The sequence below is a fragment of the Panonychus citri genome, unplaced genomic scaffold, assembly GCF_014898815.1.
Source record: "Panonychus citri isolate SS breed McGregor unplaced genomic scaffold, ASM1489881v1 Contig00134, whole genome shotgun sequence".
Taxonomy (NCBI): Eukaryota; Metazoa; Arthropoda; class Arachnida; order Trombidiformes; family Tetranychidae; genus Panonychus; species Panonychus citri.
In genome coordinates, this window is record NW_026515539.1 from 3,138,792 (window position 1) to 3,155,104 (window position 16,313).

General features: G+C 32.9%; 5 protein-coding genes across 5 annotated transcripts; 3 read left to right on the top strand and 2 right to left on the bottom strand.

The window, feature by feature from the left end:
* Window positions 1–189: 189 nt before the first annotated feature.
* Window positions 190–7,946, bottom strand: LOC128391122 (DENN domain-containing protein 5B-like). The gene is given in 7 exon segments (XM_053350970.1): window positions 190–1,503; window positions 1,506–1,990; window positions 2,061–2,679; window positions 2,795–2,830; window positions 3,351–3,551; window positions 3,647–7,559; window positions 7,642–7,946. Coding segments are annotated over 6 exon segments (3,876 nt in total). The 5' UTR covers window positions 5,766–7,559; window positions 7,642–7,946; the 3' UTR covers window positions 190–1,087.
* A 526-nt stretch (window positions 7,947–8,472) lies between these two features.
* Window positions 8,473–9,978, bottom strand: LOC128391228 (guanine nucleotide-binding protein G(i) subunit alpha-1-like). Its single transcript, XM_053351078.1, has 4 exons — window positions 9,861–9,978; window positions 9,268–9,607; window positions 8,904–9,162; window positions 8,473–8,817 (listed from the first exon to the last, which is right to left on the bottom strand). Exons 1-4 carry the CDS (start codon window positions 9,976–9,978, stop codon window positions 8,473–8,475), a joined length of 1,062 nt encoding a protein of 353 aa, XP_053207053.1.
* A 256-nt stretch (window positions 9,979–10,234) lies between these two features.
* Window positions 10,235–13,222, top strand: LOC128391133 (CXXC motif containing zinc binding protein-like). The gene is made up of 5 exons (XM_053350981.1): window positions 10,235–10,376; window positions 12,379–12,462; window positions 12,534–12,590; window positions 12,675–12,756; window positions 12,843–13,222. Exons 1-5 carry the CDS (start codon window positions 10,371–10,373, stop codon window positions 13,094–13,096), a joined length of 483 nt encoding a protein of 160 aa, XP_053206956.1. The 5' UTR covers window positions 10,235–10,370; the 3' UTR covers window positions 13,097–13,222.
* LOC128391129 (protein salvador homolog 1-like) lies at window positions 10,436–12,291 on the top strand. The gene is made up of 4 exons (XM_053350977.1): window positions 10,436–10,602; window positions 10,678–10,908; window positions 11,011–11,684; window positions 11,824–12,291. Exons 1-4 carry the CDS (start codon window positions 10,515–10,517, stop codon window positions 12,061–12,063), a joined length of 1,233 nt encoding a protein of 410 aa, XP_053206952.1. The 5' UTR covers window positions 10,436–10,514; the 3' UTR covers window positions 12,064–12,291.
* A 379-nt stretch (window positions 13,223–13,601) lies between the features above and the next one.
* Window positions 13,602–16,132, top strand: LOC128391127 (prosaposin-like). The gene is made up of 5 exons (XM_053350975.1): window positions 13,602–13,759; window positions 14,117–14,201; window positions 14,279–15,429; window positions 15,492–15,680; window positions 15,767–16,132. Exons 2-5 carry the CDS (start codon window positions 14,153–14,155, stop codon window positions 15,809–15,811), a joined length of 1,434 nt encoding a protein of 477 aa, XP_053206950.1. The 5' UTR covers window positions 13,602–13,759; window positions 14,117–14,152; the 3' UTR covers window positions 15,812–16,132.
* Window positions 16,133–16,313: the final 181 nt, after the last annotated feature.

Sequence of the window (16,313 nt, forward strand, 5' to 3'; positions counted from 1 at the left end):
CGATTAATGAGAGAAAAGGAAAACACTCAGAAAAGAGAAAGAAACAATTTGTTGTCATTGGAATTAAATTAGTTGATTAATTGTCGACTCAACACTTATAATCAATTCTTATTGATTCCACTTCCTTACAAGTTCATTATCATTGAGCTTAATTGTTGAAAGAAAGAAACAAATAAAAGTTGAATGACATTAATATTGTTACAAAGTTTAATTATTACTATTAATTATAATTAATTATCATTCGTATGACAATAATCATGAATTTAAGGTCATTGACCTTTAGATAACAATAATTATAATAGTTACATTTAATAAGTAGATAATCAAATGATTGACAATAAGTTGATTGGATAAAAGTAAACACAGAGACACAATTAGTTAATATTTAATTTATATTCTATTCTATTGATTAAATTGATAATTAGAGAAGTAAATTAATTGTTTAAAGAGAATCTAAATTGCATCATGTCCAAAATCTTCGAGATCAGATTCTAATTCTGATTTTGAAGTCGCTCGCCTCTGGTCAGTTCATCTTCAGAATTCTCACCTTTTTCAATATCTTCCTCTCCATCGGACATCTTCAGATGAATCTCCTGATTATCTTCATCTTATCGGTATAAACTCCATGTCCATTATCAACCAACCACTTTGATAATCTCATGAAATGATTCAGATTAACTGATTGCTAAGAAAAGCTGATGATCGAGATCCCGATTGCCAAAGTTGATTAGACAACTTCAAGTACGTGTGAATGGTGAATCAATCATTTCTTATTGCTGGTTGATTATGAAAATTAAACTCAATCGATGATTTGATCGATTAGGCTTTTGTTATTTTATTTTGATCATTTTATTCAATATAAACAGTTGTTTAATTGTCTACAATTTAATTTAATCAAGAATGGAAAAAGGTTTGGAAAAGTTTTCAAGTTTTTGGTAACGATTATGGCACAATTATAAAAAATGGAGTTCAAACAATTAGAATAGTCTTACAATCCTTGAGTCAACCATTTCTAGGTAATAATTGAATGATACCTAATAGATTTAAGTTACACTGTTTTAAGTGAATTAACTAGTGAGTTTGTGTTTCATAAGCCTTTGGTCAACGAACTGTCAATGGTCAGTTTCATTTCATCAAATGTCCCGAGAATTTGTACCAGAAATACCATCAGAACCGAATCTCGAAGAAAAGAGTTACTTTCATAATATTGGGAAGCCAATTGAGGTTTCGAAAGGTATTTTAAGAACTTGGTTAAATGATGATCTCGAATTGATATTATGGTAAATAATTGAAACTTGGAATCTTTTCCCCAATTAGTTGCCTCTCTCGAAATAATCTCAATGGTGTTGATCAATTTATCCATCATTGGTTCTCGATTCTCCAATAATTTAAGTTCACAGTTTATCGCCAATAAATAATCCCAAAGGAAAATTTGTTTACGGAATGAGGATCGAGTTCGCCTTTTAAAACCATAGTAAAATATTTGTAATAAAGTCCATAAAGTTGCTTCTCTCCGAATATGAGAGCGACTAGATTTTTTTGATGAATTAGTGAGTTCGATGAAGATGATGATCTACTATTAAGATTCTGCCTGGAAGAGTATGTAGATGCCGAAAAGTGACTTAATGATGAGTTCATGGGCCTTCGAGCCATTCGACTGGTCGCTTTTTTCAACGGAGATAAATATAAGTTTCGATTCCTATCATTTGTTGTAACATGATTGTTATAATTTTGACTACAGTGATTGTAATACAATCGGACCATTTCATTGACGATTTCTCCGAGCATTTGTTGTAATTCTTGAACCTCTAAAGGTTCATCTCGATATCCGCTTGTAGTTCGAGCCCAATGACGACCAATCGATGACGATCGAGTTTGACTTTTCTTCAAAATTTCTCCAATACATGAATTACTAACCATTTCTCCGATTAGTACTCGTTCTGTAGCACCATCTTCAATATTTTGACCAAACCAACGATGGCAAACAAATCTAGTCGACGATATTAACAAGAAATACTCAATAAGAATGATCAATAAACATTAGAATTGGCATCACTTACTTGAATAAATGTCCAGTTGATTCGTTTCGGACAAAACAGTGACCAACGAAAATTTTGGTTGAATGGGTAACCGAAATAGTTAAAGAATTAATCAAACCTAAATTAATATGTTTAAATGTAAACACGTTAGAAATATTTGTCATTTGAATCTCGGTTGATTGAGAAATTGTTCCACTCAATGAGATCCAACCCGTTAATGGACCTGATCCTTCAATCACCAGAGTATAAGTTATGGTCGAAGTGGTAAAAGTGTTGGTAAAACAAAGTATATCAACGGCATTTAAGGTCAGTAAGTGAGTGAGAAACTGTTCCCTCTCCTCTTCACATCGCAGGAAAGCATATCTTTTGTACATGGATACAACCAGCTCTTGGTTACTCAGTAGTACTCGTAAATGTTTACTCAACAATTTACGTTCCAAGGCTAATCGGATGAATGCTCGGCTTTTACCAATCTCAGTTTTAATATCTTTCATTGATTGGACTGATTTATAATCGTAGTAAAATGTATTTGGAATGGGCTTCAGGTAATCATTTGAACTTGTTAAATCTTTGGATGGTGAAGGTGGAGTTGAAATGGATGATGATGATCCCGATGAATCTAATGACATGCGACTTAAAGCTAATAGAAAAATGGAAAATGGTCGTTTAAATAAAAGAGAAAGCTTACAATTAGTAACAATTACAAGAAATTAACAATTAAATTGATTAAACAAAGAATGAATCAATATACATACAATCGATTCTTTTCCGTAAAAGAACCCAAGCAAGAGCTTTGGAAGCATAGGAAGAATGAAAATGGAAAAGAGAAAATTAAGGAAACGCAATCAAGATGAGAATTAAATGATTAGTTATCATTAATTTTATCTTAAGGTCAACTTGAGGTCCATTTGGATCTTGCAATTAACTTGATTGAGTTGATTTCTGCTGCTAAATTGTCTACTTGCTAAGAAACAAAAGCTCAAGTAGTAACACGAAAAGTGATTTTATCCGAGACTATTACTAGAATATTGTATTGATTGTTCAGAATATCCAATGATGCAGAAATCAAAGTAAACAAGATTCGTTTGATTAGATTACTAATTGAAGGATATGAAGCAAAATGAGAAATCAATGGATAGAAAATTGTGATAAAAGTAAAAGTATCAAAGAGGCAAATATTGAAAAATTGAATGAAGCGATCGGAACATCAGGAAATCAACTAAACGCCGATGGATTAATCAATATTCATGAATAGAAACATGAATTTGATCAAAGATTAGCAAGAATCGAATGTGAGTTAAATGATCTTACCAGGAGTAAGTAAACTTGAATCGATTTGAGAATTATCTCCATTTTCTCTTTGTAAAGTGGCAAAGGCAACGACATGAGACCAAAAGGAACATCGAACTGTTTCCTTGTCATTAGCTCGAGCATGACTCCAAATCCTTTCGATAAGATCACAGAGAGATGCGATTAACGTGTTTTCTTCCATATCTTCCGGTGATCCAACGCCTGGGTGAGAGAGAGAGAGAGAGAGAGATTTATTAGTGATTTGGTTGGAGCGGATTCTAAGGAGAAGATATTCAATAGAGAAACGAAGTAAGAACCTAATGGAGCGATTTCTTCGTTGCCCATTTTGGCTAAAAGTATTCGTTTGGTTCGTATCTTAACATCTCGTAATAAAACATCAACGACTTTCCAATTAGTTTGTGCAGCTAAAGCAGTTGGAACTCGAAATGGACTAGAAAGCAAATCATTCGAGTTGTTATTGTTATTGTTGTTCGATTGTGAATTATCATCATCACCACTTTCACTTGTATTGCGACTTCGGCGAAGAGAACTTGTTTCATTGGCAGGAGTTCGAGGTCGACGACGTCTCATCGGCGAAGCCAATAATCGACTATTACTAAGCCCAAGATCATTCGAAGGTGTAATCAATGGGTCAATTATAACTTCGGTGAAAGGGATCTCATGTGCATTGTTAAATTTACTCTCCAAATCAGGGTCACCCAATAAAACGGGCTCGTCAACTTCCTCAGAACCATACGAAGAGGCCACCAAAAGGGACTGTTGACTCGAGTAAACGTTTCCTTGCTTTGATTTGTGCATTTTTTTGACACTGTCGTCGATAAAACTAACAAACATTTGAGTCTTCAGAAATTTGGCCAGAAAATTTCTCATCGAATCGGGTTGATCACAGAGGTAAGAGACAGAATCAAAGGTAACGGACTCTTTTCGAGTTGAAGCCGTGACAATAAACTTTTCATGGTTCGTTAAAATATTTTTTTTAATACACTTTAAGAATGCAATTCTTAATGACTGGTTGAGCTTTAAATCATCCAAATAAGTAAACTCACAAGGTGAATTGGTTGATTTTAATTTAACAGGTAAAGGTAGAGATGGAAGTGGAAAAGTGGCCTCAGTTAATTTTGCAGGTGAAGGTGAGATTGATAAGGAATTTGTTTCATGAGAAAAATTGATCAACCCAGATAATCGAGGTTCAGATGATAAGATTGATTCAATCTCCATTTTAACCTCTTCGATAAATGGAGGTATCTCAGTTAGAAGATCATCTTCAAGTGAACCATTTTCATCGTAAAAATAATCAATCTTTCCCGAATCACAATCGATTTTACATTGAATGCTACTGGCCATAGAACCAGTAAAAGTGGACGAAATGTTGACCGCATCCTTACTGCTACTATTGATTCCCATAATGTATGGTGTTGGTGCATCAAGGAAGTGCAAACCCAATTTGGTTGGTAAAATGGGGACATAAACGTGTTGCCAGGAGAATGGAAGAAGAAGTGAAGTTAAGGCTTCAGCGACCATCATCAGTTTGTAATAACTTTCCGAAATAATTAGTAACTGGTACTCGAGTAGAGTTGCAATAAAGGCATTTAGAAATTGTTCCGGTGTCAATATCTCGATAAACAACTGACGTAACGGATAATCAAACAGCGGAAACGATGAAAGGCCTCGATAAATGTAAATCTCCTCATGTAAACAATTCAAACCATTTCCAGGTCCAATATATTTCATCTGATCTTCCAATTGATTAGCCGATTGATTCTGTTGTTGGGGTTGAGGTTGATGAGAATTCTGATAACAGCCAATATATCGGCTCTTTGGTAGTTTTAATTTGATACATTTCCCTCTACTTGGCATCTTAAGGTCACAAATACTTTGGACTACATTGAGACTACAATTGTTTTCATAAATGTAGAGTAATAGTTTTCTCATGGCAGCAACAAACGGTAAACTGGTCAGGAAACAAAGCGCTTTGTTTATATAACGATCATTATCTTCACCAGATTTAAATCGTTCCCAAATGGTTAAGGTTGATCCATATACTCGGGAACCATTTTGTTTAGTAATTAAAAATGAATGGAAAGAGGGTTGAAGACGATTAGAACTTATCTCTCCACCATTGGGTAAACAAAACAATGTCAACGAGCTTTCATCAATATCATCAATGATCGTCACTTGATTAGTGTTAAATTTTTGTGAATCACTTGAATTATTTGAATGTTGTTGTTGTTGAGATGATGATTTATTATCTGTCGATGATGAGTTTGTTTCCAATGAAACAGAATCATTTGTATTACCAAGAGGTGGAAAATATTTGGTAACAACCAGAATTTTTCGTCTATCTTTTTCTGAGGGTTTCAAGATGAGAAAACATTTGATCAACTTTTGTCTCTCCTTCTTTTTAGTTGAAGACATAATCAATTAGATATCAGGAGAATCAACAATCAGAATGAACAAGGAAAACTGAAACAATCTCAGTGAAAATCATGGTGGTAAACAAAGGGTAACAATGGTGGACACAAGTGAAAAGCTATAGTAAAGGTGACATGTTGAATCCATTGGTTGATCCAATCAACTGTTCACCAAACAAGAAGCATCAACTTGCTGATGGTTCCAATTTTGAAAGTATTTAGACGATGATGTTTTTAGAGAAATTAGTTAATTGTTAACAATCAAGACGATGGAAAATTGAATCAGTGTTAATTGGAAGGAAAATGAAAATCAAGACTGTTGTTTGATTCTCACATGAAGAAAATGTTGTTTACTGAACAACCAAAACATTGGAGAGCAAATGACAACTTGAAGCTCCTCCCAATCGATTTCAAGTTAATCTTTTACTTCTCAGGTAACAATCAGCAACAATTAATATAATGATAGTAAACGATCAATTAATTGGCACGTAAAGGTCAAAGAATAGAGTAACAATTGATTTTGGAAATTAGCTTTTAATCAATATAATTGTGACTGTTTCGCCAACTGAACATAATGATAATCAAGGGAAAAGTGATTTGGTTTACATTAATTATTAATTTGTCTGCAATAATTTTCAAGAGATTCTTGACAATCAGCAATCAACTCAGATTGATTAAGATAGAGAGTTGATTTCCGTGATTAGGTTGATTCTAAAAAGAGAAACTTATCTGAATGTAATCAATTTTTTCCGTTTAATAATCAATGAAATTGCTCGTTACGATTTCATCAACGGCTCTGAACGAGAAAATGGCCTTTCGATTTTGGATTTGGACTTTGGATCGAATCGGGGTTTCTCCAGTATTTGTCTTGAGATAATCTCTTATAATTTTAATCTTAATTTTCCAATAAGCAATTAAAATAAGATAAATGGATCATTTGTTTTTCTCATTCGAATGGAACAAAGAAAAAAAATAAGAACAATCAAATTAAATCAATGATGAAAAATGTATTCCAACGAGTGATTAACTGATTAATTTAGGGAAAATGATGATAATCAATTGATGTTTGAGTCGATAACAAAAGGACAGATTCTGGTCAACGAAACATTGGATCAAATAATCACAATTAGTCAATTTGGAAATCAATTATTGAGACAATTGAGTTAACCAGTGAAGACTTTAATTGTTGATTAGTTTAAATTTTTATGATTATGTTTGGCATCTTTGCGAATTAGTCAAGGATTGAAAATCTCTAAATTCACTGAGTCACATGATTAAAAGAAAATCAGTTAATTGATATTTGATTAATGGAATTGTCACTTGAATAATAAGTGGAAATTGTTGATTGTGTGAGTTTAAAGTGATAAAATGGTTAAGAAAAGAAAATCGAAGATGAAAATAATGAATATTCCATCAAATAATTAAGTATATTGTTTGTTTCTCTCTCAGAATCAACTGATCAGCTGATGGAAGATTAGACAATAGATTCAGATGAACGTTCACTATTTTCCTCTTCTCCATCTTCTTCCCTTTCGTCATCCGAAGTGATAACATCATCACCATCGATTTCATCCTCATCCCCTGGTAAATCATTTTCTTGATCCATTGAGACCAAAGATGAACTGTACTGCCCATTGAATTGACCATCGCCATAATGTTCAACCTCATCTCCATTGACGATCACATTGAGAGCCTTTTTGTATTCAGAGATCGATTGTTTCAGAGCATTTAATTGGGACAAAAGCGACATGTCCAATTGTCGTAAACCAACCTGATTATTGTCGATAAAACATAAAGGCTAAAATAGTATATAAATTAGTTAAATCAATCGCAATTAGAGAGGAAATAATCACAAGAGAATCAAGAAAACAACAACTTACCATTTCTCTTCTTAATTTCATCAATTCTTCATCGAGTTTATTGTTACATCCATAGGTAAATGATCCTCTTCCTTTTCCTTGGGTTGATTTATCATCGTTTTCATTTAAATTCTGATCATTGGAAGTTAATGATTTAGGTGGAGGTGGAATTTTATCCATGATCAATTTAAATCTAAAATATTGAAAGAATCAAATTAGATTGAGTAACAATAACAAGGAAAAAGCAAAACAACAACAAAGTGACTCATCTCTCATTCAGAGATTCAATTTAAAGGTCCACTCGGTTTACTATCAATGAGTCTACAGGGTGTCGAGAGATTAACAATCAACTCTCAGTTGGATGCGCATTGACAATTTACTTATTTTTCAAATTTCCAATGAGTTTGGAACAAATAATCAAATGTTTCAATCGTTTCAACAATCAAAGTTTAGTTCGTTTTTCCAACTTGTAAATTAATATGAATAGCCTAAAATTCAATAATTTAAACGTTTAATCGTATAATCAGTTGATTGGTAAAATTATTATATCGATACGTGTGTGCGTGTATATCATTTACAAACAAAATATTTGTGTGAAAAAAAAACAGTTTCAAGATTTACAAATAAGTCGAGACTGGGGAAGCCGATAAATTGATTAAGAATTGAGGATAATCAGCTAATTAGATTTACATGATTGGCGTGATTTTGGTTTTTACATTGCAAAAGGGTTTCAACAAGATCAGCAGTGATGATTGTGTCAAACTAAAGGACAAGTAAATTGTATTGGTCTATACAGAAAGAAGGTGTTAAATTGTTTTGAGGAAAGCTCAGTGGTTAATTAGGTAAGATGATTTAAAAGAGACCACAGTCTTTGAGATTATTTTTGATAATTACATCAGTGACTGCATCGAAAACGAATTGAATATTATTGGTGTCAGTGGCACAGGTCAAATGTGTATAGATTTCCTTTAATCCTTTTCTCTTGTTAAGATTTTCAAATTTCATCTGAATATAAGCAGCAGCTTCTTCATAAGTATTGGAACCTCGATATTCAGGGAAACAAACGGTGATCGGTGAACGTTTAATCTTCTCCTCGAATAAATCTTTCTTATTCAAGAATAAGATGATAGCAGTATCATTGAACCATTTGTTGTTACAAATTGAGTCGAATAGTTTCATACTTTCAACCATACGATTCTTTAAATGAGAAAAAAATTAATGAGACAACAAAGAAACACAATAGATAGAATACTAAATGTACAATTAGTACAATCAATACTCACCACTTCTTCATCTTCAGCGAGCACAAGATCGTAACCAGCGAGAGAAACGCAGAAAATGATCGCTGTAACTCCTTCAAAGCAATGGATCCACTTTTTCCTTTCACTTCTTTGTCCACCGACATCAACCATTTTGAATTTTAATCCTTTAAAGGTAAACTGAGTTTCCACAATACCAGTTGTTATAACACGAGTCCGGAGGACATCTTGTTGAGTGGGAATATAATTAGGTTGAGATATTCTATCCAAGGAATTTAAGTAACTGTGGAAGAGAGAAAACAAAATAAAAGATTCGGTTAATGATCAACAAGTAACAAAACTCTCAGAGAGAGAGAGAGAGAGAGAGAGAGAGAGAGTTAAACATTACTATTTAGCTGAATCGTTAAGTTGATATTCGCGAGATCTAGCGAAACACTTTTGAATTCCGTCATCTCTCCATAATCGATGCATTATGATAGCCAAATCAGGGGTAATTATATTCTCTCGAGAAGAGATAAATTGGAAAAATTTTCTGGCATCTTGTTCCCTGGAAAGATCACCATAATCAATCTTAAGCATTCTCATAGCCTTGATAATGGCAGCTAAACTTTGAATAGTATTAGAATGAACAACGGGTCGGTGTTGAATACATTCCTCCTGAGAATAACCCTGTTCATGGATGATTCTCATCTGTTTGACAATAGTACTTTTACCAGATTCACCGGCACCTTGAAATGGATGAAATAAAAAGAAAATGAGAAAAGAAACATTTTTAATCAAAATGGAAACATAAAGATTCCAGAGTAAAGAAGAAAAAGCCAAAACGAAGATTAAAGATCAATTTAAGTAAAAGAGACGGACAAAGAAGTGGTTAGTGATGGGTAGTAACAAGAAGAAGATACCAGAGAAAAAAAAGAAGAGGAAAGAAAGAAAGATAAAGAAAGATGAAAAAGAAGAGAAAAACTTTTATTCTTTTCTTACCTAAAAGCAAAAGCTTAACTTCTTTTGCTTGGTTCGCCATTTCACTTCGCAAGTCACGGTCGATCTTACGACTTCTCTCAATGGCAACTTTATCTTCGGCACTGATGGCACATCCCATGATTGATTAGTTTTCAAAAGAACAATTAAAATTAATTAAATGAATTAAAAGCAACACAATTAAAATCGCACTAAAACTTAAACCAAACAACCAAATTAAAAGTTAACGTCTCATTCCAGTGATCTGATTGGCCGAAACTCGAATGAGATCAGCGCCATCTGGTAGTTAGAATTTTAACTTTTCTTCATTTTCAGAAATTTTTTTTTCTATTCAAGAAAATAAATTAACTAACCATTGATGAAGATAATTAGAAGACAATTAATCATCGTTGGTCTATGTTTGCGTCCATCTTTCTAATTAAATTGTGACTTATAGTGAACAACATTTTCTGGTCGGTTGGTTGTTTCAAATCTCGTTAATTAAAAGGTTTCCCTCATTATTGAAATTAAACAATGGTGGTAAGTTGTAAAACGCTGAAATTAATTGATACCTGCTCTTTATTTCAAGTTAGAGATTAGGTTAAGGTATTAGATAAGTTTGTGAAATCATCGTGAATGGTATGATCAGTGGTCATTTAAAGATAAATAGGTGATGATATGATATCCAGGAAAAAAGGAAACCGGAAAATAAGTATATCGGTGGAGGGTAAATATGTCAAGAGAGAAAATCCAGTTGAACTTCCTAGTAAGTTTATCCGTTAATCTTTACCTTTTTTGTATTGTTCTCATTTAGATTAATCATTTTGTTTCTTTCCAATAGTTACCAATGTATGGACCAATTTTACTCGTCAAGATATTAAGAAGAAAGAAAAATCTGGTGAAGGGGATTGTGATGTTACCGATTCTCAGCCCAAGACTTTAACCGAAAAATGTGCTCGAGCTCAACAAGTTAAAGACTTTCAGAACAAATTTAAACCTAATTATGGTCCTTCAAGCTCAAATGTCTGTGGTATTATGTGTACTACTAGTGCAATTAATCTTAGCAATCTCGGTAAGATTTACGTTGCTATGGAAGATTAATTTATGTGTATTAGATGAAATTTGATTGACTTTTAATGTTTTTCTTTTGCTCTTGATTTATTTTCATCAACAGGATCTTATCAGAATTTGCATCACCAGCAACCACATCATGCATCAAATTTTTATGGAAACCGGGTAATGTCTCATGGAAGCTTAGAAACGCGAAATCATGATAATATCGGTGCTTTTGGGACCACATTTCGTGGTTATCAGTCAGCTGTTGTCTTTCCTGGTGTGGCCAGAATGTTTTCACAGAATCATGGTATTCCAATGGAAACCAATTTAAATAGTAACTCGCACAGTCAAATCTCATTGGCATCTCAAAATAGTTCCTTTAGACAATATTGTGAAGATTTACCTCCAGGCTGGTCAACTGATTTCACCATGAGAGGTCGAAAGTATTATATTGACCATAATACAAAGACAACCCATTGGTCTCATCCCTTAGAGAAAGAGGGTTTACCAACAGGTTGGGAGAGGGTTGAATCTTCTGTCCATGGATCTTATTATGTTAATCATATCACTGGTCGAGCTCAATATGAACACCCTTGTGCCAATCAATACGGTGCCTTACAAATTGTTAATAGAGAAACTATTCGTGATCATCAACAATCATTGCCTCTTCCTAAACCTTCAATCCATCAACACAATGTTTGGGTCCCAGGTAATCCCTACCTCACCGAAGAAATACCAAAGTGGCTTTTTGTATATTCCCGAGCACCTCTTGAATTAGATCACTTGTTAAAGGTAATCATTAGAAAATTTCTCTTCTCATTCTCTGTATCTGTCAATCTTAATATTAAGTTTTATCGTTTTCTTTTCCCTCATCTCTCAATCTCAATCTCAATCTCTTTCTCTCTCTCTCTCTCTCTCTATTTTCATACAGTTTGAACTTTTTGACCTCCATGAACTTCAAGCCTACGAAGCCATGATAAATTTACTCTATCGTCAAGAATTGGAAGAAATTGTCATGGCTTTTGAAGCATATCGACGAAAATTACAAAGAGAAATCGATAATAGAGAACGAAAAGATTTTAAAGATAGGATTCGAGAAAGACAATTAGAGTCAATTCAAATTTCGGACAATTCCAATTCATCTGTTACCACTGTTATAACTAATTTATGACCACTGATCGACCTCGCAACCAAAACAGATAATTATTTTTCATTTCATCAAATTTCTCATCATCACCATCATCATCTTCACATACTCGGTTTTGATAGATTTGAGAATCTTTTTTTTTATCGTTCCTATCCCTTTTTTACATGTTCCTCTTAATTGGTTCCTCCTTGTTTTTTTTTACACAATTAACAAAATAATTACCTGTATCAATTAAATCGTTATTCTACTTTACGTCCTTGAATCTGATTTCATTTGATTAGCGTCTCAATGTCATGTCACCTTAATCATCATATGTTGTATCTTTTTCTTTAATAACAGAAAATTGCTCTCAAAGTGAAAGCAAATCTTGAGAATGTCACCAATCTGAAACCAGCTAATGATGATTTCGAATGGACAATCAAGGTGAGAATTTAAGATGATTGTTTCCAGCGAAAGTTAATCATCTCTTTTTTTTTCGAACAACAAAAAAACAGATTAAGTGTAACAACTGTAACGAATCTTCAGACAAATGGCATAGCCTAACAATCAAGGTAATTGATTAAATTGTCTACTGATGATTATGTTAATTTCTTTGAAATTTTGTTTCTAATTAAGTTTTTCTTTCTACCACACAGGAAACATACGAATTAAAAGGTGGACGTGGTGACGCTCATTTCGTTTACAAATGTAAATTTTGTTCTAATCAATCATCGATATGTAAGTGATCACTTGATTATCGTCGATTGATTTTCATATTTAACCGATTTTGTTTCTTTATGTTTTCTTTCTGTTTTCTCCTTAAGTGATTCTACCTGAAACTATCCAAAGTTATTCTGATGATGATAGTCCGAAATTAAAGACTATGGTTGTATTTGATTGTCGAGGAATCGAACCGATTGAGTATCAACCAAGAGATGGTTTCGTTTGTCAAGGAATTGAAAGTGGTCGCGTTTTCTCATCGGTTGAATTTCAAGACAATGAATGGGTCGATTACGATGATAAAGCTAATCAATCAGTGGGAATTTACGAATTTGAGTCAAAATTTGAACGAAGTTAAACATCTTGAAAGAGAAAACCCAAACAATTAAAATTGAATAACAACTAATAAGAGAAAACAAAATACTGAATAACATGAAAGAAAAACTTTGAAATGTATAAATAAATTCGAGAGTTTTAGTTTTTATTCATAATCGTAATGAACAATTTGATGAGCCGATAAATGAACTATCGGTAAAATCATAGTGTAAATAATAATGAACATGAATTTTCTTGATTCCAATGAAAATGATTTTACTGGAAATCTCACTTTTTAAACCTTAACCAAATTGAGAATTAAATTTCTTTAAATTAGATTCTTCAAGAGTTAAACTTATCAGAATCAGGAAGTATCATGTTCACAGAATTATTAAAATAAAAGGATGATAAAGAGAAAGAGAGAGAAAGGAAATCAGATGAGATTGCAAGAAAAGATACAGAATAAGAGTTAATTAAGTTGATTAACTTGATTAACCGTAAACGAGAAAAACCAGAATTTAACATATGCAATTAGTTAAAAATCCCTAAAATCTTCAAGAGTTTTGTTTATCAAATGTGAAGATTAGTTTTGTCTTCATTTCATTTTATTGATATTTTGCTGTCACTTAGATTAATTACCTGGAGAAATTGTATTTCTTATTGTCAATAATCATCACCTAATTCACAATAATACTTCAAATTCAAGGTAAGTATCAGAATTTTCAACTAAACTGTATGATCACCTTTTCGTTTATTTCACCTGATGAAATGTTACTTCCTATATGTTAATAGAAACTGTTAGTCTTTTATTGACTTGAAGTATTTTTTTTTCTTCCAACAACTTGATCAGTTTTGCTCTTCCTTGTTTCTCATTTTCTCCTCTTCCTAATCTGATTATTCACAATTTAACTTGATTGCTGATTTATCCTTAACCTCTTGATACTCAACTTGCCTTTTGAATCAATAGTTTACACTGAAAGGTTTCATCATCTCCAATTGGGATGGCCTATTGTTCAAATTTTTAATATTCTATTTTTTTGTTCTTATTAATTTCTGTTTACAGAAAGTGTTTTGTGTAAATTTACTTCATTCTTTTATCATGATGGCGAATCTTGTGCCGATTTTGTGTATCCTAATTATCACGATATGTAAGTATTTGTTTCCATTGTTTGCCTTTGTATTCTATTCTTTCAACCCTTTAACTTTTGTGTATCTCTATTTGAAGGCCACATTGACGGTAAACCAACTGAGTCTGTTGTCTCATCTTGTACTTCTTGTGAGAGATTAACTCAAATTTCGAAAAAATTTCATGACTTATTGAGTATCAAAGAGGTTCGTGATAGTATTACTGAATATTCTGGTCCTCTGGGAACCTGTACTGATAACGATGAAGTGGTTACTAGTCCACCAGCCGAACAAGAGGAAACCGTCGATCCTGAGTGTATGTTGTGTAAACGAGTATTTGAACAAATCTATGCCTATTTACAAGAGAACCGCACCCAAGAAGCAATTGAAGATGCTTTAGATAAAGTTTGTGATGAACTGTTTCCATCTTCAAAGAAAAAATCTTGTCGTAAATTTATCGACTCTTACACAGCTCAGATAATTGATATTGTTCTTCAAACAACCGATCCCAAAGAAGCTTGTATCATCCTCGGTGTCTGTAAGCCAAGGAAACAAGTTGAATACTCTTCTGATTCCCGTGAAGAAGTTGAAGAGATTGTCGAAGTCATTCCATTAACACTTCTTGGACCAAAAGCCGAAAAGATGAAGAAGATGACATCTAAAGATGAATGTGACCGCTGTGATCGAATCCTATCAATTATTGGTAAATATTTTCCCGATCAAACCTTGACCAAAGAAGATGAGAAAATGTCAGAGAAGAATAATTCTACTCGAAACAATTCCGTTGAACTTAATCATGAAGTCGAAGGTAAACCTCGATTGGCTTGTGCTGAATGTTTAGTTTTCGCCAAAGAAATTCAAACTAAATTGTACGATCACAAAACCGAAGAAGAGGTGACAAAGTTCATCACCAATGGACTTTGTCTTCATTTTCCAAACAAAGAAATCAAAGAATCATGTAAATATTTTGTCACCGAATATGGAGAATCGGCTATGCAAATGATTGCGTTGAAAATATTCGATCCCCACACATTTTGTTCAAAAGAATTGAGAGTTTGCTCGAAAGTACAATCATCTCATGAGAGTGAAATTGAATCACCTTCATCCGAATTTGATTTCATCGATAAAAAGATTGAAGAAACTTGCAGTCTTTGTGTCGATATGATCCAAAAGATGGAATCACAAAAAGACGGAGATGAAAAGGCCAAAACGATCTGCTCACAATACAAACAAACCGAGAAAAATGCAAAGGTAATCAAATGAATAATTAATCAAATTTTCGACAGCTAATCAACTCCATTGTTTCCTTATAGTGTATTGACATTGCCGATGCTTTTGGTAAACATTTTGAAAAAATGATCGGCTTCGATTCTGCTGAAAAGATTTGCAAGACTGTCGATCTCTGTTACACTAGTGCCCACAGTCACCTTCTTGGTGGACAAAAGTGCAGCTTCGGACCATCTTATTGGTGTAACACCAAAGCTCACGCCGATGCTTGTAAAGTAAGTGCAACAATTAAATTGTCTCGATTAATGATCAACAAATTCTAATGTTTCGTTTTCGATTTTTTTTTGTTTTTCTTTTCTAGGCCGTTGATTTCTGTCGTAAAAAGGTTTGGATACCAATTGAATAATCTTTTTGGATTCGAATTAATTTTTTCAGTCAACAAGTTAATCAACAATTAGCTGATTATGCTCTCTCTTTTCTTCCACCGAAAATCCTACTTAGCTAATTTACAAAAGAGCAATAATAATTTTCCTCAACAATTAATCAACAATATTATTCCGTCTCTGCATTTGTATTCTTGTTTAATCTAAAAAATCAAATTATCTCTGATATTTGCAACTAAAAACAATTAATTTTATGTAAGCTTGATGATTGATACTCAAACCACAATTTGTTCATCATCTTAACAATTAATCTTAAATAAATAAGAATAACTTGAAATCTTCAATTCATTTCTATGGTGATTGAGTGATTAGTGATTATTAGTATTTGATTGAAATCCAAATCAAATCTTGAACAATACTGATAATTGTAATTAGAGAACAGAAAATACAATAACTTTTTTTTTGTTGGAAATTAAATTTGCTTTTTATTCAATATGATTAATTGTGATCGGTTCAGATTTTAAA

Excerpts from the sequence above, each read along its gene's own strand:
- LOC128391228 (XM_053351078.1), bottom strand. The coding sequence starts at position 9,978 with ATGGGATGTGCCATCAGTGCCGAAGATAAAGTTGCCATTGAGAGAAGT. Across the intron at positions 9,608-9,860 it reads AGTTAAGCTTTTGCTTTTAG|GTGCCGGTGAATCTGGTAAA; the intron begins GTAAGAAAAGAA and ends ATCCATTTCAAG. Across the intron at positions 8,818-8,903 it reads TCGCTGAAGATGAAGAAGTG|AATCGTATGGTTGAAAGTAT; the intron begins GTGAGTATTGAT and ends TCTCATTTAAAG.
- LOC128391133 (XM_053350981.1), top strand. Across the intron at positions 12,463-12,533 it reads ATTTCGAATGGACAATCAAG|ATTAAGTGTAACAACTGTAA; the intron begins GTGAGAATTTAA and ends ACAAAAAAACAG. Across the intron at positions 12,757-12,842 it reads TTCTAATCAATCATCGATAT|TGATTCTACCTGAAACTATC; the intron begins GTAAGTGATCAC and ends TTTCTCCTTAAG.
- LOC128391127 (XM_053350975.1), top strand. The coding sequence starts at position 14,153 with ATGATGGCGAATCTTGTGCCGATTTTGTGTATCCTAATTATCACGATA. Across the intron at positions 15,430-15,491 it reads AAACCGAGAAAAATGCAAAG|TGTATTGACATTGCCGATGC; the intron begins GTAATCAAATGA and ends GTTTCCTTATAG. Across the intron at positions 15,681-15,766 it reads CTCACGCCGATGCTTGTAAA|GCCGTTGATTTCTGTCGTAA; the intron begins GTAAGTGCAACA and ends TTTCTTTTCTAG.
- LOC128391129 (XM_053350977.1), top strand. The coding sequence starts at position 10,515 with ATGATATCCAGGAAAAAAGGAAACCGGAAAATAAGTATATCGGTGGAG. Across the intron at positions 10,909-11,010 it reads AATTAATCTTAGCAATCTCG|GATCTTATCAGAATTTGCAT; the intron begins GTAAGATTTACG and ends TTTCATCAACAG. Across the intron at positions 11,685-11,823 it reads AATTAGATCACTTGTTAAAG|TTTGAACTTTTTGACCTCCA; the intron begins GTAATCATTAGA and ends ATTTTCATACAG.